Source organism: Diceros bicornis, chromosome 15, assembly GCF_020826845.1.
Source record: "Diceros bicornis minor isolate mBicDic1 chromosome 15, mDicBic1.mat.cur, whole genome shotgun sequence".
Taxonomy (NCBI): Eukaryota; Metazoa; Chordata; class Mammalia; order Perissodactyla; family Rhinocerotidae; genus Diceros; species Diceros bicornis.
The window spans coordinates 22,115,353-22,140,768 of record NC_080754.1 but is presented as its reverse complement, the minus strand read 5'-3'; the positions used below and the strand labels follow the sequence as shown (position 1 = coordinate 22,140,768).

The 25,416-nt window shown below is 35.9% G+C and overlaps 1 protein-coding gene across 1 annotated transcript in view; it reads right to left on the bottom strand.

Moving 5' to 3' along the window:
- The window catches only part of STXBP5L (syntaxin binding protein 5L), a 337,784-nt gene extending 321,059 nt beyond the window's left edge, over positions 1–16,725 (bottom strand). The window contains exons 1-2 of the mRNA XM_058555874.1: positions 16,644–16,725; positions 15,347–15,543 (exon numbers count right to left, since the gene is read on the bottom strand). Coding sequence (XP_058411857.1) covers positions 15,347–15,535 — 189 coding nt within the window. The 5' untranslated portion in view covers positions 15,536–15,543; positions 16,644–16,725. The remainder of the gene's footprint in view (positions 1–15,346; positions 15,544–16,643) is intronic.
- Positions 16,726–25,416: the final 8,691 nt, after the last annotated feature.

Sequence of the window (25,416 nt, the reverse complement as noted above, 5' to 3'; positions counted from 1 at the left end):
TTATACTGAACTTGCACTACCCATGAAGTGGTAGGGTGTTATTTAAAAGATGACTTGGATTAGATGTAAATATATACTGCAAACTCAAGAACAATCACTAAAAAAAGTATAAAAAGAAGCATAATTGATAAGCTAAGAGAGGAGAGAAAATTGAATCACATAAAATGCTCAGTTAAACCAGAGAAGGCAGAGAAAGAGTATAAGACCAAAAAAAAGAGGTAAAGAACAAGAGGAACAAATAGAAAATGGTAACAAATACAGTAGATGTTAATCCAACTATATTTATAACCATTTTAAACATCAATGGACTAACTACACCAATTAAAAGACAGAGACTGTCAAAGTGGATAAAAAAAAACAAGACTTCAAGTATATGTTGTCCACAAGAACCCATTTGTAAAGACACAGATCAATTAAAAGTAAAGGGATGGAGAAAGATACCATGCTAACACTAATCAAAAGAAAGCAGGAGTAGCTATATTAATTTCAGGCAAAGCAGACTTCAGAACAAGGAAAATTAGCAGGAATAAAGAGGGGCATTACATAATGACAAAGGGGTCAATTCTCCAAGAAGACATAATAATCCTTAATATGTATGCATCTAACAAATAGAGCATCAAAATACCTGAGGCAAAAACCGATCAAATTGCATGGAGAAATAGGTAAATCCACTATTATAGTTGGAGACTTCTACACCCCTCTGTCAGCGATTGACAGAACCTGTAGGCCAAAAATCAGTAAGGTCATAGTTGAACTGAAAAATACTATCAATCAACCAGGTCTAACTGACATATATAAAGTGCTTCATCCAACAACAGCAGAATACATATTCTTCTCAAACTCACATAGAACATTCACCAAGGTAAACCACATTCTGAACCATAAAACACATCTTAACAAATTTAAAAGAATTGAAATCATACAAAGTATGCTTTAAGATCTCAATGAAATTAAACCAGAAATCAATAAGAGCAAGATAGCTGGAAAACCCCAAAATACTTGGAGACTAAACAATATGCTTCCAAATAATATACAGGTCAAAGAAAAAATCTTAAGAGAAATTAAAAAGATATTGAAAGGAAATTTTAAAATGCTTCAAGACAATTTGGTACCAAAAATTATTCTTAATTTGTAAACAGAGTCAGAATATGATTTGGCAAAAACAATTGAGACAGCACAAAGACTGAACAAAGAAAGATGAAAAACCTAGGGAAAGAAATAAATCATGAAAAAAGCTAAGAACAGCAGCTCATTAGAACTAACCTGGGCAGAGAGAGTAAAAGGGACAGAAAAAAATCTCAAAATTATTTTGTAGTGTGAAGTTACAAGAAGAAAGCAGTTTGGTGGTTTTAGCAAACTATTACCATTCCTTTAAAATTAATCCTTTCACTGGGTCAAGAGGATTAATAAAACCCTGGCCAATAGACTTGGTATTGAGTCAGCTCTGCTGCTGGTCCGCCAATGATCATTAATCCCCATTCCTCAAGATCAACCCGAGCATTTGGAATCGTGTCCAGTATGACAGTTCCTCCCGCACCATTCTTGCCTCTACTCTTCTAGCTTTCATCTTGAATTTTAATCTCTGCCTATATGTGATCCCACTAAAGCACGCAAATACAATTTTTAGAAAAATTGCCTTCTATGACCACGGCCTATGCATCTCCTTGCCTGAATCTCCACCAGACTCAGTAAGTTAAGTTTCTGAGTATGATTTATTCAGCCTGGCCATCCTATTACCAAATACAATGCTCTCCTCAAAACACATATTTGCTAAGGATATTATTTTACCTCACATAATTTTCTTTTATCAAATAATCTATGTTTACCAGTAAAGGAGTGACTAAAAAGAAGGGTTAGAAAAACAGAAGTGAGACTACTCGAGCACTGTAAAATATTTGCAGTAATGCAGGCCAGATAATAATTTCCCTTCTGGAACTTAGCTAAAGTAACTGGTTTAGCTGATGTCACACAGTTAGGTGAAAAATCAGAGCATTATAGGCAGCTTACCTCACTCAGACTAATACATACACAACAGAGCTTCCTACAGGATTTTTTAAAATCAGTTTTATTTCTATAAATAGTTTTATCTTTGAAAATTAGTTTTATTTCCACAGTCAATGGAATTTTGTATATTTACCTGGCTATACAAAAATATTAAATTGATTTGCAGGGTTGAACACTCAAAAAAACAAGAGTTACTTCAAATCTTCTATTTACCTGCTAGAGTTAAAAATGGCTGCTTGCTAGGGACTATTAGATGGAGGAAGTAAAACCTGCATTATTTTCTCAGAATGGAGAGGAAAAGAAAATGTAAATAAATAGAGAAACAGTGCAAATGAAAAGAGCACAAGAAAGTGTTATATTTATTTAGGATAGTTGTTTTCAAATACACTATGTCAAGTATATAATTATACTAAACAATAGCTGTTGTCCAACAATTACATAACAAATTCAAATCAACCGATGTGGATTGCTGGCTGTCAATCAACAAGAAAAATTTCTTTTATCCACGTATTGAAGCAGGCCTGCTTAGCAACATATTGTAGCCACTTTAGCTACAAAAACTACTTTAAAGATTTTTTTTTTTTTAAGATTTTATTTATTTACTTTTTCCCCCCAAAGCCCCAGTAGATAGTTGCACATCCTTCCAGTTGCTGTATGTGGGACGCGGCCTCAGCATGGCCGGAGAGGCGGTGCCTCGGTGCTCGCCCAGGATCCGAACCCGGGCCGCCGGCGGCGGAGCGCGCGCACTTAACCGCTAAGCCACGGGGCCGGCCCTACTTTAAAAGTAATAAACCGCTAAAGGAGAAAAAAGCAGCTTCCAACAGCTGTCAGCTGGAGCTTGCCTGGCACTAACAGCTAGGCTATGGTGTTCTCCTGTTGAACATGAACAATTTCACAGAAACCCAACATCAAACAAGGCCACTCTATGACTGTGATGAAGCAAGACAAAAACAAAACCGCTGCAGAATCATGTCTGGATAATGATAAATGTAAGAATACTGTGCAAACCACACTAATGATTAAATGTTCCCCTCATCCAGCTAACGTAAGCAACTGCTACTTCTTTAGTAATTACAGCTTTAGCCCCATGCCACTCCTCTTGCCTCCTAGATAAAAAATCTTAGGATATCAAATGATAGAATTGTTCCTCACTTTCTGACAACGCTCAATTCATGTTTCATTGAACTTTCCCAAAATCACCTAACACAAGCCCAAATCCTGTCATAAGCCATTCCTAATACCCTCTTACTGAGATGTCTCATGGTTCCCTACGGCATGCAATCTCCCTTGTAATAAACCCAACTATGTTTGACTTCAGGTATGCAGTCTTTGGTTGGACATTTACTTTTAAATATTCCAAAATATTCCAAAACCCAGTTATTTTGGCCAGTCTTTAGTGCCTGAAAATTAAGTGCGTATGATATTGACGTAAGAACAGGCCAATATCATACTGACTTAACTTTCAATTAAGCTTTCAACTGTCAACTCACAAGCGTTCAGCTCTTAGCACCCCATCCTCTTGATATTTATCTTCTGTTCCAAGATTTTTAAACCTATAGCTCTCCTCAGAAAAAAATATATGGGCATTGTGGAAAAAGATAAAATTAAATTTTTCATGGTAAATGTATAACATTGCTTTGTATGAAGACAGAAATTAAACTAGTTAAAGGGAACAAAAAAGCATGATTTGAGGATAATTCTTTGAGGACCACACTGAGCAGATCAAGATTAAACACTTTCCAATTCTTTCAAGAAGAAATTGGTAAATAAAAGAGAAACTGTGACTTAAAGAGTTATTTTGTTATATTAATAGTCCCAACAAGAGTATTAGACTTGTTAGGAGAACAAAATTGTGGCAAAAGAAATGTGTTTTAAACATTTTCCAGTTTCTTTCATTTTATAATAAAAGAGCTTTTAGCCAAAAGCATATAAATAGAAATTAAGGTAAGTAAAGGACAAGCAGAAAGACAGTAAATACATTATAAAATGATTCAAAAATAGAAATAAAAGGTTAAGAAGAAGGAAAGGGCAAGGGAGCAAAGAATTTAAGCCATTAAAAAAAAGAATGAAAGGGCCCAGCCCTGGCTGCGTAGTAGTTAAGTTTGGCTCGCTCCACTCTGGTGGCCCAGTACCCAGGCACAGACCTACACCAATCATCAGTGGCCATGCTGTGGCAGTGGCTCACATACAAAAAAAAGAGCAAGACTGGCAACAGATGTTAGCTCAGGACAAATCTTCCTCAGCAAAAAATAAAAAAAAAGAATAAAAGGAAATTTCATAAAATTTACAAAAAGTTAAACTACACATAATGCAAATCATTAATCACATAAAAATATAAATGCTTCATATAGTGTGTGCTGGCCTTGCAAACTCATTCCTAAAAAATGATAGCCCAGTTAAGAAGTGCCCAGTATAGAGTTATATATAAAATAGGCCTTCAATAAATAAGTAATGTATGTAATCAGTAGAGAAATTATCTAATACCTAGGCTGGGTGGCTGTGTCAAAACACAAGAGTATTGAATATTACTTCAAACAGCAAAAGAATTTTGATTAAGATAGAACTGAAACAAGCAAAGACAGATCCAATAATAAACTACCAGAGGATGGCAGAGAATCAGAATAAGGAACATTCTGAATTACATAAGTAGTCAATAAAAATCATGTACACATTATTTATAAATGGAACTCTCAATAAATTAAAGTATGTTTCTCATCACTATTTTGATTCTCCTCTTACCATCCTTCAATTCAGTTCTTCAAGTATATTTAGCCTATTAACCTGAGTCTTGGGTATCCTATAACTTAGAGGAAACCTAAGTTAGAGATAAAATAGACTTGGCCAATCTATTTTCAGCTTCTTGCTATATAATTCTAAGTACTGCAGAGTGAGTTCTTGTCAAATGTTTTATTTTTTCACCTGTCTTTTAAATATTCACTTAAAAGAAGACATATGTGAAACTGTATCCCATCCTATCCCTCCAATAACTTGTTTCATAGATAAAAATTAATACCATTGAGTGCAACCTAAAGAATCCAATCCACTCTTATTCACTTCGACATATCCTATGTCTTTCCTGTCTTTTATATTTTCCTTTTTTCTAATATTCTCAGGGCAATCTACCCCCACAGCAGCATCAAAAAGTAGGAATAGCTCAGGCTGACTTAAAAATATTCTTTTTCCAATTTCTTAAAAGATGTAACCAGCTCTAGAAAACAACTTCTAAAAGTCTACTTTTCATCTTGTGGTATACTGAACAACCCACCCACCTCCTCACACATAGTCTTCTAGTTCATAAAGGAATCACACAAAGAGTTTTGTTTCAACAACACACACAAAAGCACAGGGTAGTTGATCTTATTGACAAAAACAAAAAATTCTGTGTCTTTACACAAATGTAATTAAAGATAATTTCAAGCCAGGTAAAAATGCAATGTGGACCTTATTTGGATCCCAATCCAAACAAATCAATTACAAAAAGACACTAGGGGACAATTGAGGCAATTTAAACATTAACTGCATATTAGATTATGTAAAGAAATTTGTGTTAACGTTTTTATATGTGATAACAGTATTGGGTTTATATTTTTTAAAAGGAGGGGGTGGAGAAAAGTCCTCATCTAGTATTGGAAGTTTTCACAGATGAAATGGTATAATGTCTGAGATTTGCATTAAAATAATGAAATGGGAAATAAAGATTTGCAAAGTTTATAATCGTTGAAGCCGGGGGGTTATTATACTATTCTCTCTATTCTTGTTATTTTATTTTCCTTAAAATAACTAAAAAACAAAAGACAGATGAAAGTAATGAGCATCTTTGCGGCAGGCAGAATAATAGCTCCCCAAAGAATCTGTGAATAGGTTATACGGCAAAAGGGAATTAAGGTTACAGATAGAATGAAGGTTACTAATCATCGGACCTTGAGATGGAGAGATTAACCTGGATTATTCTGGTGAGCCCAATATAATCATAAGGGTCTTTAAGTACGGAAATTGGAAGCAGGAAACTTAGTGTCAGAGTGACGCGATGTGAGAAAGATTCAACTGGCCACTGTTGGCTTTGAAGACAGAAGGGGGCCACCAGTCAAGGAAATGTGAGCAGTCTCTAAAAGCTGAAAAAGGAAAGAAAATACTCTCTCCTAGAGCCTCCAGAAAGGAATGCAGCCCTACCAACACCTTGATTTTAGTCCAGTGACACCCATTTCAGACTTCTGACCTCCAGAACTGTAAGATAAGAAATTTGCGTTGTTTTAAGCCACTAAGTTTTTGGTAATTTATTGCAGCAGAAATAGGAAACTAATTCAATATTCTAGTAGAATCACATATTTTTATTTACCTGAAAGGAGATAAAGCACAGAGTTTACTGAGAATTAAAATGAAATATGTATTCTCATCAAGTAAAGAAAAAATTTCAAAGTCAGATACCCTTACTAATTTAAAGGGAAATCTTACCTCGATTCCCCACCTACCCTTCCCTTTCTGGTAGCCTCAATTTCTCTTCTGTGCCTTAACTGTATTACACCCTACAATATACCAAAATGATATCAGAATGTACCATCTCTGCTACTTTCCCACCACTTTTATCTTACATAAAATCAACTTCTTATACATCTACTCAAAAGTACTGATTCTATCAATTCTATTCTCTATTATAGTGTGACCTTAATTCTATCCATCATCTCACTGAAAATATTTTTACCCTAATCAACTTCCTCTTGGTCTAATTCAGCTGTCTCTTGGCAGTTCTGGTTTGTTTGTTTGTTTGTTTTGAATTTGTTTGTTTTATTTTCACCATCCCTGACCTTTCTGCAATGCTGAGACACTCTTGAATTTCTCTCTTTCTTAATATTCTTTCTAAAGAAAGCTTCAGATTATCTGCCTCTACTCTTGAGTTTTCCTCATATCATTTTGCTCAGTTCTCCTATGTCTCCTTTGCTAGCTTTACATTTCCCCTTTATCCAGATGTTTACAAACTATAGGCTTTTCCCCAGACTCAATCTAACTTCTCAATTTACTGTACCACTAATGATTTTCAACCTTTTTTAGTTTGTAGATTTATACACAGGTTTTTAGTCAATTTATAATGAACAAATTAGACTAAACACTGGGCAATCCAATTTTCTTGACGTCTAACTAATTTTATTGTGTTTATTTAGGTAAAGTACTAGATTTCTAATGTCACTGAAATTTATAGGTGATTAACAGAGCAGAAAAACAGAAGAAACAGAACAGTTTTCTCTAGCCACCAATCCTTACCTTTTAAATCCAGGTATTACATCTACATCTAAACCCACCATTACAAAACGATCAGTTTTATATATAATAAAACCTACATATCTTAATAGATGTTGCTTATATGCTATTTTAAACTCAAGAGATACTTACTGAATACATATAATCCAATTATAACACATTTAACTAAAATTAAAACATTAAATACTATATTTGTTTTCCAACTCAAATTCATTGTATTCATTATACATCATTATTATATGACATTATATTCAAAATCATTCTATACACCACCAATATCAACTACTAATTTGGGGCCTCCAATAGAACAAAGATCACACTCTTCTTTCCAATATCTTACATAAGTCCAGAAAATATCTTAAGTGAATTCGTTGATAAATCAACCAAAAAGCATTATTTCACTTTTATTATAGTCAGTTGGCTGAGAATGGTTTATGTCCTAATCATTTTTAACACTGTATAATAAATATCTTTTGAATAATAAACCTGTCAAAATATCTTCTTGTTGTATTCCTTCAGTGACTATGAATGCTCTATTTAACTAAGCCTCTCCACAGGTATCACAGTGGGCCTATTATGTACTTTTTGGAGGTTCTTATATTTTATTCTTTACAACTACCTTCTCTAAATCCTTTAAATATAATTTCTATTTTTTGCTTTCTAAAACTTAATCATTGATTTTCTATCAGTTCTTATAAATAAATTTTAGCATTACTTAGAAAATTAGAAATGATTCCCCTGTATATTAATATATATTTTTAAATAAAAACACTTGTGTATTACACACATTAAAAATTAGTCTTTCAAATATTAAAAAGAATTAAGAAAGGTTATCTTCTTTTTTACATTAAAAAGGAAAAGAATAGTTGCTATAACCAAAATCTTTCATAAATATCATTATTTTGACATTTAAGTAGTAACAAAAACTCAATTTTCTCTTGTGGGAAAAAAACTAAATTTAAAAGCTTAAGAGGGCTTCTACTTGAAACCTTTAATGGATATAGTCAAACTTATTGCTATTAAACTAATACGTAAATGGTTTATAGAACTATAATGTGGGAAACCAATACAATCATTCTATCATTAAGCGTAAACTACAGAGGGCTGGCCCAGTGGCTTAGCGGTTAAGTGCACGCGCTTCGTTGCTGGCGACCCGGGGTTCGGATCCCGGGCGCGCACCGACGCACCGCTTCTCTGGCCATGCTGAGGCCGCGTCCCACATATAGCAACTAGAAGGATGTGCAACTATGACACACAACTATCTACTGGGGCTTTGGGGGAAAAAATAAAAATAAATAAATAAATTATAAAAAAAAAGTAAACTATGGAATTTAACTCTGATTTTTCAAAGGCACATCTTCAAGTGAAGGCAGAAGGGGCTCTACAGAAATGCACTAAACTTCAAGAAATACGAATTTAGTTTAATCACTAGTAATAATCCTATAGATAGATAAACTTGGAAATTAGGTAAGATTTTAAATTAGTTCTATATTGAGACATACACAAAATATGACAGCACGGTTTGTTTTTAAGAACATTAAGAACTGCCATACTAAGTAAGATCAACACCCAATTTGCTGACAACATACTAACATCAAAGGACCTTTTGTGAGAAAACGTGATTGCTTTCTATGGTAACTTAAAAAATTTATAAACATACTTCCCACAAGTCTATAATTACTTACTCAAGCCGGCCCCTGGACCCTTATGCTCTTAAGATAAGGAAAGTAGAGAGCCTAGAGTACTGAATAATCTGCCTTTGGTTTCTGGTTCTTAAAAATTTTTTTATTTTAATTCTTCTTGGTTCTTAAATTTGTTAATATCTCAATCCTAACAAGGTAGTTTAATCCTTCTGGTTTGCCTTCATTACTATTCTTAAAAATGCCCATCCTCTACTGTCCATTTTGGTGACAGGAGCATGAAGTCATTGTCAGATGCTTTATCCATAATAAGTTATCCTGCAGTGTCAATTGTACTATATTTTATTCTACTGGTTTATAAGTATAGAATGACACAAGTCTACACAGCTCAGGGAATCCTGTATAGTTCTTTTAATGAATGAAAATTACAGAAATGTAGAACTGTGATCGTGGTCTTGTACCAATCTCAGTTGCAGAATCTCCCACGTAAAATGATGTGAAATTAGAAGAATGTGGAGACAAGGGAAAACCTGAAGAAGACATAATAGTCAGGGATATCTAGGTACTTAATCTCCTTTCAGCTTTCCGGGTCCTGGAAAGCCCAACTCTCCACAGCCCACATCTATGTTTCTGATTTTATACCTACTTATCTGAGAAGATCTGATACTACATCTGGTATAAGAATCGTGATTATAAATCCATTTCCCTGCAGAAGTTACACTAGTTAGCCACATGTTGGCTCTGATGCCATGACCACTTATAAAAACAGCTTATAAATGTTGATGACTAGTGAGCTGGCTAATTCAAGAGTTTTTCACAACTTCAGGGATTATGCCATCTGGTTCCGGTAATGTATTTATTTTTGTTTATTTTGTTAATTAGGTCTAGAACACTCCGTATGTTTGTCACTGTGAATCTAATACTTCTGAATTGTTCCCCTAAAAACATCACTTAGAAACAAGAATGTTACTATCTTCCTCCGTAAAAACTGAAATAAATTTAATTAAATCTTTCTACATTATTGTTTTCCATATCTTTTTGAAAATTATAAACCATGTTCCTAAAGTGGTGTCACACTTTCACTGAATGGTTTCCTTGTCTTTATGTAATATAAAATTTATTTAATAAAAGCCTTTTCTAAAAGGCTGTTCAGAATAATATCTAGTTTGCTCTTAACACATCATTCTATCAGCTTCCTTGCTCTCACTTATTCATTCATTCATTAAACAAATATTTGACTGCCTTCTATGTGGCAGGCACTGTTCTATGAATTAGTGAGACAGTTGTGGACAAAATAAAGACCTGAACTCATGGAGTTACATTATAATAGAAGAAGCAAATAAATATATAATTTAATAACTATAATATAATTTTGTAAGTGTTATCAAGAAAAACTAATCAGGATAAGGGTAGAGAGTAAAGGGGGTGAGCAGTGGTGAATGAAGATCTCTCTGAGAAGTTAACAGTTGAACTAAGAACTGAATGATGTAAAGAGAACAAGTAATATAATTATTTGGGGGAAAAATGTTCTGTGTAAAGGAAACAGCAAATGCAAAAGCCTTGAGGCAGGAATCACGTCTGAGAAACAGTAAGAAAGCCAAAGTAGCTGGTGCAGAGTAAGTAACAGAACAGTTGAAAATGATGTCATGTCAGGGGCCAGATCATTTAGAGCTTTACGAGACATAATAAGACTTGTGCTTTTATTTTTAAGAGAAATGAAAAGCCACTGGAGAGTTGTGACCAGGAATGGCATGATATGGTTTAAATTTTAAAAGGATTCTTCTACCTATTATGACATGAGACTGGCCTGAGTCAAACCAGGGAAAATACTTAGAAGGCTATAGAGTAGTACAGGCAAGAGATATGGTGTAAGTGAAGAGACGTGGTCAGATTTGGGATCTATTTTGAACGGAGAGCCAACAGAATGGTCTTTATCTTCTCAAAGTCTCTATGTTTCCTGAGGAATTGATCATGTTGCCTTGTCTAATAAATAAGAAAGATGAAGCAGAAAAAGTACTGGATTTGAGTATCAAAGAACAGACCTATGTCTCTTACCAACCTGGAAACCTAAGAATACCACTTAAATTCTCTGACCTCAGATGTCTTATCAGTAAAATAAAAATATTAATACTTTCCTTGCCTTTCTTACAGGACTGTTACAAAGGCCAAATGCGATATCTCTAATTTTAATTTAACCAACTTGCTACATTAACAAAACCCCTCCATTCTCTTTGTAAAACATAGACTGATACTAATGGTTCACTGAATGCTTAAAACCACTAAACTCTCTAGCTAGAATACTCATACTCTCCTGCTTCCAGCTTAATTAGGTTTGCGTCAATTAACTATAAAAATATATGTTCATCTATACTTTATATGTATACGTGTGTGTGTATATATATTCCTCTAGATTATACACACACGCGTGTATAAACTTTCAGATAATATATATATATATCATCCAGAAGGGCCCGACATTTAATTTGCTTCAAAAGCATATAAGTTCTTATTCTACTTTAAATAAACTAAAACTGAAAACTGTACCTAATGAATTTGAGATGGTTTATGGAAGAGAATTCCACACAGAACTCTCATCAGAGAACCAATACTCAACAAAAAAATCCTGGTCATTTATCAAGTGATTTGTAAAGTGATTTATATTTATATGTTTTCAGTTAAAATAAAATGTTTAAGACATATATAATTAATGACTTTCTGCTTTAATTTATTTTCAATTAATCAACCAACCATGTATATGCTGCTTCATTTCTAAAGTATATCAAGTGCCTACTATAATGGTTCTCAATACTGACAGTGCATCAGAATGTCCTGCGGGCCTTTTTGAAAAAATGCAAGCACATAGGCCCTATCTCTAGGGACTTTGATTCTCTAAGACTGAGGTGGAGCTAGAAATCTCTCTTTTAGACAGAGTTGAGAAGCACTGGCCTACTAGGTAGTGAGCACTCTAAGAATGATAAGGAAACAAAATATATTTGCCTCTTAAAGAGTTCACAGGATAATGACAGTGACAGAAAAAAAAAAATTTAATCACAATAAGGTGTTAAATTCACACTACAGGTATACACCAGGTGCTATAGGAAAACAGAGAACAGGGGGAACAAAGCTAACTCTGCCTGGAGTGGGTAGACGAGGAAGGCAGTAGCTAGAGCTGGTTTTATGGAGGTGGTATTTGTACTATGAGGTAAAGGGTAACTGGGAATTCTCCAATTATGTTAAAGCTGTAAGAGATATTCTAGTTAGAAGCAATAGACTGAGAAAAGGCATCGAGTTATAAGAAAATATGGTGTTTTCAGGGAATGCAATATGCTTAGAGAGCTGAGGAAATGAGGATGGAAAGGTAAACAGGAACCCCTTCTGAAGGGAACTATATAAAGATCAAGTTAAGCAGTTTGAAGTTTATTGTACAGAGCAGTGGTTTCAAATTGTGTTTCATAGAATTCAAGTTCATAAAGGGCAGTTCATGTATGTATTTCACAAATATCTAAACACGAGCATTCAAATGCATACATACTAAACTTAAAACAGATCGCAGTAAACCAATGTATTAACCTGTTTTTTGCTGACCTTCAACAGAAAGTTCTTCCACCATTTCTGTGTGTTTGAATTTCTTATAGATGTGTCACTGATTATAAAGGTTGTAGCTTTCTATTTTTACTTTTTTAAGGCTAGCAAATGTCCCACTACTTGCCTATGGATAATATTATACAACAAAAACCAAATATAAAAAAATATTTTTTATTGACTGACTGTATAATATATTATTACAATTTATTTAAAAAGAGTATGCCAATAAAGGACCATATTTATTGGTTTTAATAGATGTCATTTACTGGAGTTTCACATAAGACTTTTGTTTGTAGAGCATCACTGCTCTAGGGAAACCAACATAGAATTTTTAGCAGGGAGATGAAATACTTAACATAATTCAGAAATAACCATTATTATAACAAAACAAATTGGAATAGGGTAAAAGAAGAAGTGAGAAGATCAGTTAGGAAGTGATTTCAAAAGACCAAGCAAAAAAATACAATGGAATAAACAAATCCTGGAGATGGCGAAAAGGGAATAAATTTTAGACATACTAAGGAAATAGACTAGATAGGATTTGATGACTGATCAGAAAATAGAGAAGAGGATGGTTTTCAAAAGAGCACATTCTAGATTTGTATTTTAATTTTGGCCATGTTGAAAAGGTAGAAGTACCCAGAAGGTGCCAACTGCTTAGTACTCAGAATACAATGTTCATTGCACATTGACTCAGTGAGTCCAAATGAAGTCTCTATTTTAGTAATAGTTCTAATTTTGGAATTTCCTTAATTCATTTTCTTATATCTTATTATAGTCCAGGTAACCTAAAGTACAGTTATACAACCACTTTTTAAAATTAACTATATGCCTATCCAAAGATACCATAGTACTTTCCCCATTTAGTAAGATTTCAATACTATTAGTGTTCAGCTTATACAGCTATCTATCCTTATAATTTCTTTGAAAATTGTTACCTAATATCATTATAACCAATTGGTTATAGTCATTCCACTAAGAACAAGGTGATTTTAAAACTTTAACAATAATATAAATATACATTTTATCGCCTTTCCAATGTATACATTGCCTTCAGCTAATTGTCTTGTTTGAGCTTCCCAACAACTCTCTTACGTAAGATGAGCAGAAATACTTATCACCATACTACAGATAAGAAAATCAAGGCTCAAGGCAGATAAATGGCTTGCCCAAGATTGTATGGCTGGCAAGTTGCAGAGCTTTAAATAAAACACAAATTTTCTGATTCCTAGGCCAGTGCTTCTCTTACCGTGCCATATGCTTTTGAAGTAGTATGTATTTAACTTCTGCCACTTTTGATGACTATCTCTTGTCTGAATAAATAAGATGACTATATATCCCATTTTCCTCTCTTGCATTCACCTCAACAGCCCAATGCCATTCTGTTTCAGAAGTTTATCTTTTCTATAGCAATTTTACCTCTACTAAACCAAACCTCTCCTGCAACACTATCACTTTAATGAACTCAGAGAATTTGGAAAATTTTTCAGAATCTTGGAATAGAAATAGTAATACATCAAACGAGAGAATCAGGGCATAATTCCCTGCCTAGAAGTTCAAATTTGGCCCCCAGGACCTTTTACATATTTGTCTCATGACCACTATTAAGCCCCTCTCTGATATGACAAAATATCTATTACTTCAAATGGAGGACAAAATTGTATTGTATACAAACCTCACAGAGTAGGTTAGAATTAAATCTGCTTATCTAACCTAATTCAAAATAAACTCGTTTTTATGTAAACTAATTTATAATATTTTAATAACTATAGATTTAATGTTTTTATAACGACCCTACTGGGAATGGCCACTAAGGCAATAATCGAAACTTATCTCATTATACATAATTTGTTTAATACAAAAATAATTTTAATAATTTCAAAATAAAATTCTGGTTGAAGTGCCAAAAAATTTAATACTTAATTTCTGTGATTTCAAAAATTTACTATTTCTTCTTATGTATTCAAACACATTTATAAAACTATATTCATCTGTATCATATGAATGACTTAGTAGCTCTTTTATTGCACATGGCAGGTCAAAAGCACATTTCTAGGCTACCCTAAAAAAAAGACAATAAAATTGTAAATCACTTTATGTAAGCAAATATAACAGTATTTCTACATATTAACATAATGCTTGTTTTGTAAATTCTCATCTCTCCCCATCAGAAATTTCTCTTGCTTATTTATTAAAATCTCAACATTAAAGTATAATAACCTAAAATGTTTCCTCACTAAACCAGAACACAAGCTATTTCTGAGTTCTGACAAGTATTACAAATTCTCACAAGTATTAAGCCCATGTCATTTGTTTGTTTGTTTAAGAGTTTAAGCTGGAGGTGTTTTTATTCAGAATCTTAAACAGTGATTTTAAAATAATGCCATTAGATCTTTTAAAATGGATATATTAATCTAGCTATTATCTACTTAATTCTAGCAACATCTTAATAGCTTTATTTTATACTGAACAGTGAAATAAAAAGACAATTAGTTTCTCTGACAACACAAGATTAACGAGAATTACGGTTTTCTCCTTCAGTTTACTACTCATACATAAATATTACATTAAAATTTTGTCCACTATTGGGCCTTAACATTAATCTTGCAAATTCTACTTTTTCTGTTTGCTTATTTCCCCCTTAAACTACCATTGCTTTTTAAATTGATGCCGAAGTTGATGCCTGTAATATCTTTATTAATTCAAACTGACCTATCCACAGAGTTCTCTGCACCACACTTGCTGATTCTGGCCTCTCAACAATTTCCAGTCCCTGGTGGGTTTTTTTGTTTTTTGTTTTATCCTTCTTTCCAAACAACAGTAAAATGAAGAAATAATAGGCTTCAAGCCAATTCAGAACTTACCTTGCAAATCTGGAAATACTCTGAAGTCAGGGTTTCCTGAACCTCCTCTCTGAGAATCCCTGCAGTCCCTCCTGGATGCACGGAACCACTTCCAGCCCCACCAGCGCTGTTACTGCCACTGCTGCTACCACTGCCAGGAGAGGAGGCAGTTAAGCCATCCAAAACTTTTCGGAAATTAAACTTCTTCATTTTAAACACTGTTGAGAAATTCAAAGGAAAGGGTGACTTAACACATGGAATTATACCTGGGTAAAAGTGTTTAGCTTTTCATTAGTCAAGGCAGTAGACAGTCCTCATTTTACCAGCATTGGCTATAAACAACTAAAAAAAAAAAAAAGTCAGGCTTCATCTTGTCAAATTTTAATTCTAAAAAGCATATCCTTCAAAAAAATTAATAAAACACAATTCCAAAAGCTACAGTATTTCCTCCTCGTACATCAAATTTTCAAGTGCTTTCTCCCCAGCTGTAGCTACGCTTTATCAGCACTGGGGTAAAAATAAAAGGCAGTGTCATCATCGTCATTAGCATTATATCATCATTATTATACAATCAAACCAGAGTCAACAGACCAAGATTCTGTCTCTCTCTTAAGAGCGGGCTTTTCTTCTAAAGGTTCAGCTCAGAATATTTTATTTTCGGAAAAACGATGTTGGAGGAGGTAGCCGGTATTGACTCTGCCACTACCTTCTGGGCTCTCCCCCATCATCTTCAACGCTCCCTTTTTCTCAATAGGAAATGGGGGGCCCTTTTTCCATTCCCCACCCCACAACAGCCCGGACGCCAAAGCGTCTACGGATGACCCACAGCAACAGCCGACGGGAGGGGCGAGCGGCGGCGCCGGCTGCCTCCGCTTCTCCCTCCGCCTCCCCTTCCCTCCCCGCGTCTGCAGCTCCCCCCCTCCACCCGGCCCCGCTCTGTCCGCAGCCGCCGCCGCGCTCGCCCGCCGTCCGCTCTCCCCGCAGCACGGCAGCGGCTCTTGGGGGACGTGAGGCGGTGGCGGCGCCTGCTGCGGCCCGAGTCCCGCCTCAGCCTGCCGGGCGCGCAGAGCCGCCGTGCCCGCCGTCCCTCCCCGGGCCGAGCGCCTAGGCGCGGGGCTCTCGCCCGCGGGCGCGCGAACACACAAACACCCTCACACAGACAGCCGCGCGCCCAGCCGGAGCACACACAAACACCCTCACACAGACGTTCGCGCGCGGGCGCTGACGCGCACAGACACACACAGGTGTGAGGAAGCCGCTGCTGGACGGCGGCGTCGGCGTCCCAGAGGTATGACTATCTGACTCCCGACTTAGGCACCTTCCTCAGCCGTCACTAGCCGCCTGCCAACCCGGGAAGCTGAGGGTGCGGAGAGTGGCGGGCTCGCAGGCGTCGGTCCGGCCCGGCCCGCTCCGGCCGCTTCTCCAGTCCCTCTGGTCACGGCGCCCGGCGCTCTCCGAGGTCCTAACCGAGCATGCAGGCTCCACTGCAGGCTCCGCCCTCCCGCCGTGGGAGGCAAGCCCCGCCCCTAACCGCCCCCTCGCTCGCCCCGCCCCCTCCTGCCTTGGCCGCGCGGGGCCTGCGAAAGGGGCGGAGAGCACCGGGACGTCAAAGGGCGGGAGCAGCCTCGGCTCCAATCTTTGGCTCCATAGGACCGAGTTACGCGGTCGCGAGGCGCGGAAGAAATTGGGGATAGGCCGGAGAAAAAGCCAATGGAAGGAGGAGGGGAGAATTTAGACAGGTAGGCGAAGTATTTGATTGACAGCGGTATTGGCCAGTATGCTGGGGGGCCGTTCTTTGGGGGTTGTAATTGGCGCTACCTGTTGAAGGACGCAAGTGTGAATCAATAGAATGCCTGGAAGCGTGCGAACTCGGGCTTCTTGAGTCCGAGGCTGCAGGAAGGGTTTCCCTAGGTCTGGCGCTGGACAGTGTTGTGGACTGGGCGAGTGTTTTCCAGTTTATCACCTCTATGAACCTATTCCCGCTCTCCAGGTGCATCTGTTGGGCTCCCCTCACTGCCATGCTACTTGCATAATGGCTTAACGGGTCACCTCTGCCAGAAGGAATTGTATTTCAATAGAGTTTTGGAATATATAGCCTTCCAGATACTAAGGAATTAGTTGCTCACCTTGTTTCCTCTAATACGTAGAATTACCCCTTCCCTCTATTTTGACATATACGAAGATTATTTTTTTCTTCAAGAAACATTTCTCTTAGTAAACCGTGTTTAGAATATATTTTAAGCTTTGTGAGTCACACTAATCATTTTGAAAGATGCACTATTTTTTTAAGAAACAGCGTCAGGACGGGAAGATTTGGTTCTGATCCCTGACTTGCTACTGAATTGGGGAAAATCTATACCTCGTTTGTTTTGGTCTGTGAAAATGAAGGGCAGCTCAGAGGGCCGTAGCCAGCTGTAGACTTCAGTCTGGGCAACGCAACAGAGCTCATTAGTAATCATCCCAAATATTCTTACATTTTAGAAATCCTCAAGGTTGACCTCTTCTTTTTTCTTTCTTTCTCTCTCTGTCTTCCCCCCACCCCCTTGTGGAGGCAAGGGATGGGAGAGATGAAAGGCGAGACCTGAAAGAAATGAGTTTCCAAAGGTCACGTAGCAAGGAAATGGCAGAGACAGAATAGAGCCCAGTTTTTCAGATCCTCAGCTCAACGCTCACCATCTCCTTGTGAATTTTTCAGTACTTAATGTCTATTTTACTCCTTTTGAGACCTCCCCAAGACCCCCAATACTGTCTGGTAGTCTCTCATTGCCACAGCTAGGCAGTAACACTCGAAGGCAGGCATAGAATTGTGTATTTCTCCTATCTTGTTTAGCACCTGGCACAGTTTCACATATAGTAGGCACTTAAAGGGATTTGAGCAATTGGTTTATTAATGGTTATTAGTAAAAGATTTATGGGATGGTACCCAATTATATCCTGTTTGGGAGAGGTAAAAATAAGGGTGGAAACAAATGCCATGTCTGATGTAAACCAGATCTTGGTAGGGTTCCAAATTTTATATTGGATTCCTAACTGTATGTATCTTTGTCTTTATTCCTTTTCCACTTTTCTTCTCTTCTTCCCAGCTCATTTCACCTTCAAGCATAGGTGCCTATTAAGGCTAAAGAGTTTGCTTTCCTCTTTTTTATATCTCGCTTTTCTTTAAGAAAAAGAGTATTGCTCTAACTCTTTGAGAAGTAAACATTGTTGTCTAACACAATGGATTTAGGTGCCCTCCTTCCCTTCATCAGAAAGTCTATCAGCAACTTCTTAATTTTCAAATAAATGAAAACAAGCCTATACCAAATGGTGGTTTGGTCTCCTGATGAGAGTGAAGAAAAAAGATATCCTGATTCAGCAAAGTGAGATATAACTCTTGCAAGAAAACCGGTTAAACCACCCAACACTAACACTGTAGTATCTTAGCAAACGAAGGGGTGGTTTTCATTCTAAAAATGGGGGGAGAACTGAGAATGAAAAAGTGCACAAAAGAGATTGACAAAGACTCTGCTTGAGGACCCTGGAGAGAATTCATTGGCCTACTTGAGTTAAAAAGAGGTGACAGAGTAGATATCACTTCAGATGGGACAACAAATAGGAATGAGAAGTAGAAGAAAAGCCAAGTCAAAATATATAAATGTTTCCAAACGGATATTAGAAGCCCAAAAAATTAAAATATGATTAGGCTGCGATTGTGGACTCTTTGGGACTATTGTAAATATCTTTATTCCTCCACAATAGATAGCACAGTGCCTTATACATAGTAAGTGCCCAGTAAATATTAATTTGAACAAATGACAGCAAGTAAAAATCTTAACATAATAAATTGCAATCTCATAGAGAGAGAGAACCTGTGGACAGAAGATATTGTGATGCCAATTTACAAACTGTGAGCAAAGGACAGAAATGAGCAAGAGACAGATCATTACGTACATGAGGAGACAGCATAAACAATTATAGCCTAAAAATCTTACAAAGTGAAAGCAGCACAATGAAATGTCTATGAAAGCAAGTTCTACCCTTAATTAATTAAAGATAAATAAGATGTTATTCTATAAACCATCTGGTACAGGGAAAGAGTTCAGACCAAGAAATATACCTTATAAATAATGTAGGGAACTTTAGAATTGGATCAGATAATAATAATGGAGAGCTTTGATCATTCTGCTGCAAACTAGAAGAATACCTCATGGAGAGGAGTTTCGGATAAGTCATGATGTCTTCCCAAAATGATAAGTATGAAGAATTGCAAAAAAGAAAAATAGCCTAAGCTTGGTCCTTGGAACAAAATCATTTAAACAAATCTAGTACATTGGAAGGATTTTTAGGATATGTGTTAAAAATATATTACAACTCTCTTTAAGGGATTGTGGTCTTGTATTCAAGCCAACAATGAAGCTAATAGAAGCTGCTTTTCCACATGCAAAAAATAATCAAATAATTGTAGAAAGTATTTACTCGTGTGGCACTTCACACAGAGAATATTTGCTTAACTGACGAGGCTGGGAGAAAACTAAGCCAGATTGACAAAACACATGCAAATGGTTCATCATGTATGAAGATAATAAGTTCTACCAGTAATTCGGCACTGATGGGCCAGACACTATACTATGAAATTTACAAAAATCTCTTTTAATTTGATCTTTATTATAACTCTATGAGACAAGTATTGTCGCTGTTTTACAGGTGAGGAGATTTGAGACTCAGAAACATTTGAGAAATTCACTCAATGTCGCTTAGGTGGATAACCCAGTCTTCAAATTCAAGCCTCTCTGACTTCTAAGATCATGCTCTTAATCACTGTCCTATTACTAGTTAGAAGATTAAATAGGACCTGAAATAAGAAAAAGGGTAGAGGTCAATTCTTGTGAAATAGTGAATGTATGTTACATAATAGTGAGTATGTTAGTTTGCCGGGGCTGCCATAACAAAATACTACAGACTGGGTGTCTTAAGCAACAGAAACTAATTTTCTCACCCTTCTGGAGGATAGAAACCCAAAATCAAAGTGTCATCAGGTTTAGTTTTTTCTGAGGCCTCTCTCCTTGGCTTGCGTGTGACTTCTTTCCTACTGTATCCTTAAATGGTCTTTCCTCTGTGTGTGCACATACTGGTGTCTCTGTGTATCCAAATTTCCTCTTTTTATAAGAACATCAGTCAGATTGAATTAAGGCCCATCCTAATAGCTTCGTTTTATCTTAATCACCTCTTAAATGCCCTATCTCCAAATATAGTAACATTCTGGGGGTTAGGGCTTCAACAAAAGAATTCTGGGGGAACACAATTCAGCCCGTAACAATATGATAATCAAATTCAACAGTCTTTGAGGAGAGCATCTACTATGAGCTGGAACCATGTAAACAATTTTACATTTAGTTTCTCATTTAATCCTCACAACAATCATGTATGGCAGCTATTGATAACTCCATTTTATAGGTGAGAAAATGGAAGCAAGAAAGGTTAAGTAGTATGCCCAATATCATACGTCTAGAAGGTTGTGAAATAGAAATTTGGACTCATATAAATCATATCCCAAAGCTCTTTCCTTATGCTGTTAGGTTTCTTTGGGAAAACCAAAGAAGTCCCATTATATAGATATTTGATATTAGAAAAGGAAATTATTACAAAATGTAAATATTAGGATAAAACAGGCAGAACAGAAAAAGAGGGAAAATAGCTGCTAAGGAGTTTGGATACTGGAACTAAAAAGACATTGGGAGTTGAGGAGAGTGAGTACTAGAAGCAGAGAACTTATGGGATGGCAAGCTAATAAGAGGTTCTTATCTCACAAGAAATCTCAGTATAATTTGGAATATATTAAGAGTCCCAGGGGAGTATCCCACTAAAAAAGAAGAAAATCAATTATTCAATAACTAATTAGACGTAGCAAGGCAGTACTAAATTGCTCAGAGAGGCTGTAGTCTCAGTAAATATCAGAACAGCTGGAAGGAGAATTTAGGTGGAGGGAGGGTGATGATGCAAGACTTACCATAAGGCTGGGCTGGCAATTATTTACATTAGCAAGTGTGAACATTTTCAGTCTGCTTCCTGTGAAGCAATACTGGGTCTTAGACTGAGCAACCTAACTTATCACTCACTTCTGACTTGTCAGTCAATTTATAGCACCATCTTTTATTATTTGCCAGTCTAGGAGTTAGAATTTCATTAAGAGAACACAGTTGAAAAATAGGTTCCACCTGTATCCTTTCTGCTAAAACTTTCAAGAGGCTTAGGAATTATCTTTCCTTACTAAATCTTCATCTGACTTTTTTCTGACTCTATTATACATCCTTCAGGAGGGGTACTGGTTGATAATTGTCAGCTTTCTGTCATATGGAAGGAAATAGCAACCAGCATTAAAATCTCTTATTCAGCCTACTCCAAGCGCACAAAGGGAGAAAACACAGGTTAATTAAATAATGTCATGGCTCTCAGGGGTTTCAGATAAACAGGCTGGGGTCATTAGGATAGACCCAGAACATACAAAGTATGGCTCAGCACACAATCAATGACAGAATTGCAAACAGAATTCATGCCTTCTAGGGAAAAACTCAAATATTTGTTATTAAACATGTAATTAAAATCAGCTCTTTGTACATCTTTTAAAATAGATTTTCACATATCCATCCATCACATTGGGATATGGTAAGATAAAGGGATTTAGTTTTGGGACAGGACTGAGTTTTCTAGCTGGGGCACTTAACAAGGACTTTCAGCCTCTCATCCTCAGTTTTTTCTTTATATAAGCTATTGTGTAGGCTATTATAAGGAACAAATGAGATTATATATATAAAAGTGATTTGTAGAATACAAACCATTATACAAATGTATTGTTATTATTTTCATTATTCTTTTGCTTTAATGAAATAGTTTATAGGAATTGACTTTAGAGTTGAATTTATTTTCCCATTATTATTAGTATAAAAGTCACTTGCATCTTTGGATTGACTATTGCTGAAATTGAAGGAGAGGAAGAGGGTTCAGACTAGATGATCTTTAAGGTTCTTTCCAATCCAAAGTTCTGTCTTTATATGATTTATTTGGTCAAAGTTCACTGCATTCTCTTCCAAAATTCTACAAAGCCTCATTGAAAAGGTAATTAAAAGGGTATCTATGTAGGTACTGGCCAATAGAGATGAACTGAAGCCTACAGTAGGCAAAAAACACAGGAATCCTGAAAAGTATCTGTCTCCCAATTAGGGATTCCTGGAGATCACATTTTTTATTACTATTTCTATTTATATACATGTGCATGTATGTCTGATTATAAAAGTAAGGTGTGCTTATTATAGAAACTTTAGAAAATCTAGACATTTATTTCTAGTCCTTTTCAGAACATATTTAAATTGGAAGTGTCCAGTATATACCATTTTGATTCCTGGTTTTTTTAACTAAACGTTTTGTTGCGAGCTTTCCCCATTTCATTAAATCTTCTTCAGAAATACCATTTTGAATGTCAATATTATATTCAATCATACGGATATTTACACAATGTATTTAATCATTTCCATATTCTTTGATATTTTATTTCTCATTTTACACTATTTTAAATATAATGGAGAGAACACTCATACTAAATCTTTGGCAAAGTTTCAGATTTTTTTCATAAATTTGCCTCATATATTAAAAATATGCATAATATTAATTCCTCAGACAGAACTCCTCAATCAGCTTTTCTATTAGGGGATATTACTATGTCAAAGTAATATGTCTTCATACTTAGTTCTAAATTTTACTTATTTTTAAAAGCTTGCACCAATTTATACCCTCATTAAGAGCTTAAATCCCTGTGGAGAACTCATGTTACAATGAACCTTTGTAAAGTGATATCCCATACCACCTACATTGACTTTTTTTGTTTAGATGTTGAAAAAAATTCAAAGAGAGTTTTAAGATGGTAAGAATTGGTAAGGATGATCAACTAAACAGTAGAAAACCATGACAAGGTAAAACATAATTTAAACAAAGCTTGTAATTTCAGTTTGGAGGAAGAAAATATAAAAGTTTTCACAGAACTTTAAGGTTAGAAAGAAATTTAGTAATTCCAGTGTTTGATTTCCAAATTTAAAAAGTAATAACATAAACCTCCATTCAATTATATCAGCAAATTAAAATTATAATTTTGCCATATGTTATTGCCATTTGAGGGGAAAAAATGAGAAAATAAGCATGGGGGAGCTTAAAAGATAGAGAAAGAAACATAGATAGACCTAGAGAAGGATAATTTCATGGGAAAACAAACAAATCTTAAAAGAATATTTAAAACTTTTAAAACCAGATTGGGTTTTCACCACTATAGACTAAATAGAGATGTGAACCCTTGGAATTTGTTATACAAATTGAAGCTGAGAGCAAGATTCAGACCACATGGTCATAGGTTCTCTGACCCTGATCTAGATGCTAAAAACTACAAAGGGTTGACAGCCTTTCTTGGGTTTGGAATATGGAGACAAGTGGAAACGGTCCCTTTTAGACCTGGCCCCTCTCCTTTCCCAAAGCTTTGATTCACCATGACTCATGACGGTTGCACCAGTTTAAGTGGGATGTGCATTTATTTTCGTTATGGCAATCATGAAATTTAATAATACTATTACTGAATTAATTGTTTTGTAATGGCTAACAAAGGGTTAAGATGTTAAGATTTTGTAAATGTCCATATAAATTATTAGCTCTGCTGAAATTGGCACAATAGCATTTTAGAGAATAAACCAGGATGCCAGCCTAAATTTGCTTTACCATAAACAAAAGTTCCAAAACAGACCCATGAGAGTAGGAGAAGGATGCATGATTTCTTGCCTGCCCAATTGCAGACTCTAAGACAAGAGAAGACCCTTTAAGTGGGTCCTTTCTGGCCAGGTAGGATAAGCTTTCCATTTCAACCAGCTCCTTAGCTAGCTTGGGCTGCCAAAACGTTGTTCTCTTAACCTTTGCCAAGCTGAGGAACTTTACAAGTATTTTTTTCAGCAACAGCCAGAGTGATTTATGGCTCCTTCCAGCTCTACTCAGTTAGAAAAACAAATTTTATTTCTCTGCCTCCTTCCTTCCTCCCCATTATTCCCATTCTCTATTGTCTTTAGCCATGATTCTTCATTTAATGCAAATATTACTTTGTTTTGCGTAGTTTTTCAAGTGTATCTGTGTCCAATGTGCTTTAATTATGGAGACCAAAATTCTTGAATTTTCTGGGAGTTTCTATTTAAAATATTCTGTACCATTGTTCTCATAAACCATCAAAACCATCTCAAAAACCATCCAGTTTCTCAACAAATACCACTGTTTTTCATAATGCCATTTTTAAATTTGAGTGGCAAAACCTATGGGGAAGGGAGGATACACAATAGCGTATTTTTAAGAGCAGGAACTATGATTTCAGACTGACCTGAGTCTGCTACTTACTCAGTGTGACCTTGAACAAGTTATTTAACTTCTCTGGGTTTCAATTTTCTTATCTATAAAAGGAGGATAAAATTACAAACCTCATAGGATGGCTGTGAAGATTGAGAGAATTCATGCTGGCACTCGACACGCTGCCTGGCACATAGGAAACCCTCCACATATGTTAGCTATTATTTTTCAGTGCCAAAAATCTCATATGAGTATTGGTGATCATAAGAGAATTGTAAGAAAAAAATTTTAATTTTACCACTAAAGTAAAAGACCTTAACATGAAAACTACTAAAATACTGTTTGTTATGATTTGGACCTTGGGAAGTAGGGAGCTGGGTATTTTTAGGTTAATAATTAACTAGTCTTTCAGAAAGGAAATCTTCGTAGAAACTATAAGCTTGGCTGGGTTTAGCTGAGGAAGCCCAGAATGATTAATCTTGGAAAACAGGCGATTAACTTAGTCATATTATCTGTTTAATAAACACTCTGTCCTTAGGTCATATCTTAACAAAAACTTGCTAGCGAAATGGGACAATGGAAAATGTATCTATAGATCAAAGATGGTTGAATATGTTTAAAGATTTTCAACATAGAAACATTATTCTTCCAAACAGAAAGAAATGTGTAAACTCAGTCTCTTTCTGTCCAAACTCCAGGATGGAGAATTGTTGCTGTTATTTGCTTGTTCTTGGTTGTTCTTTGTTTCT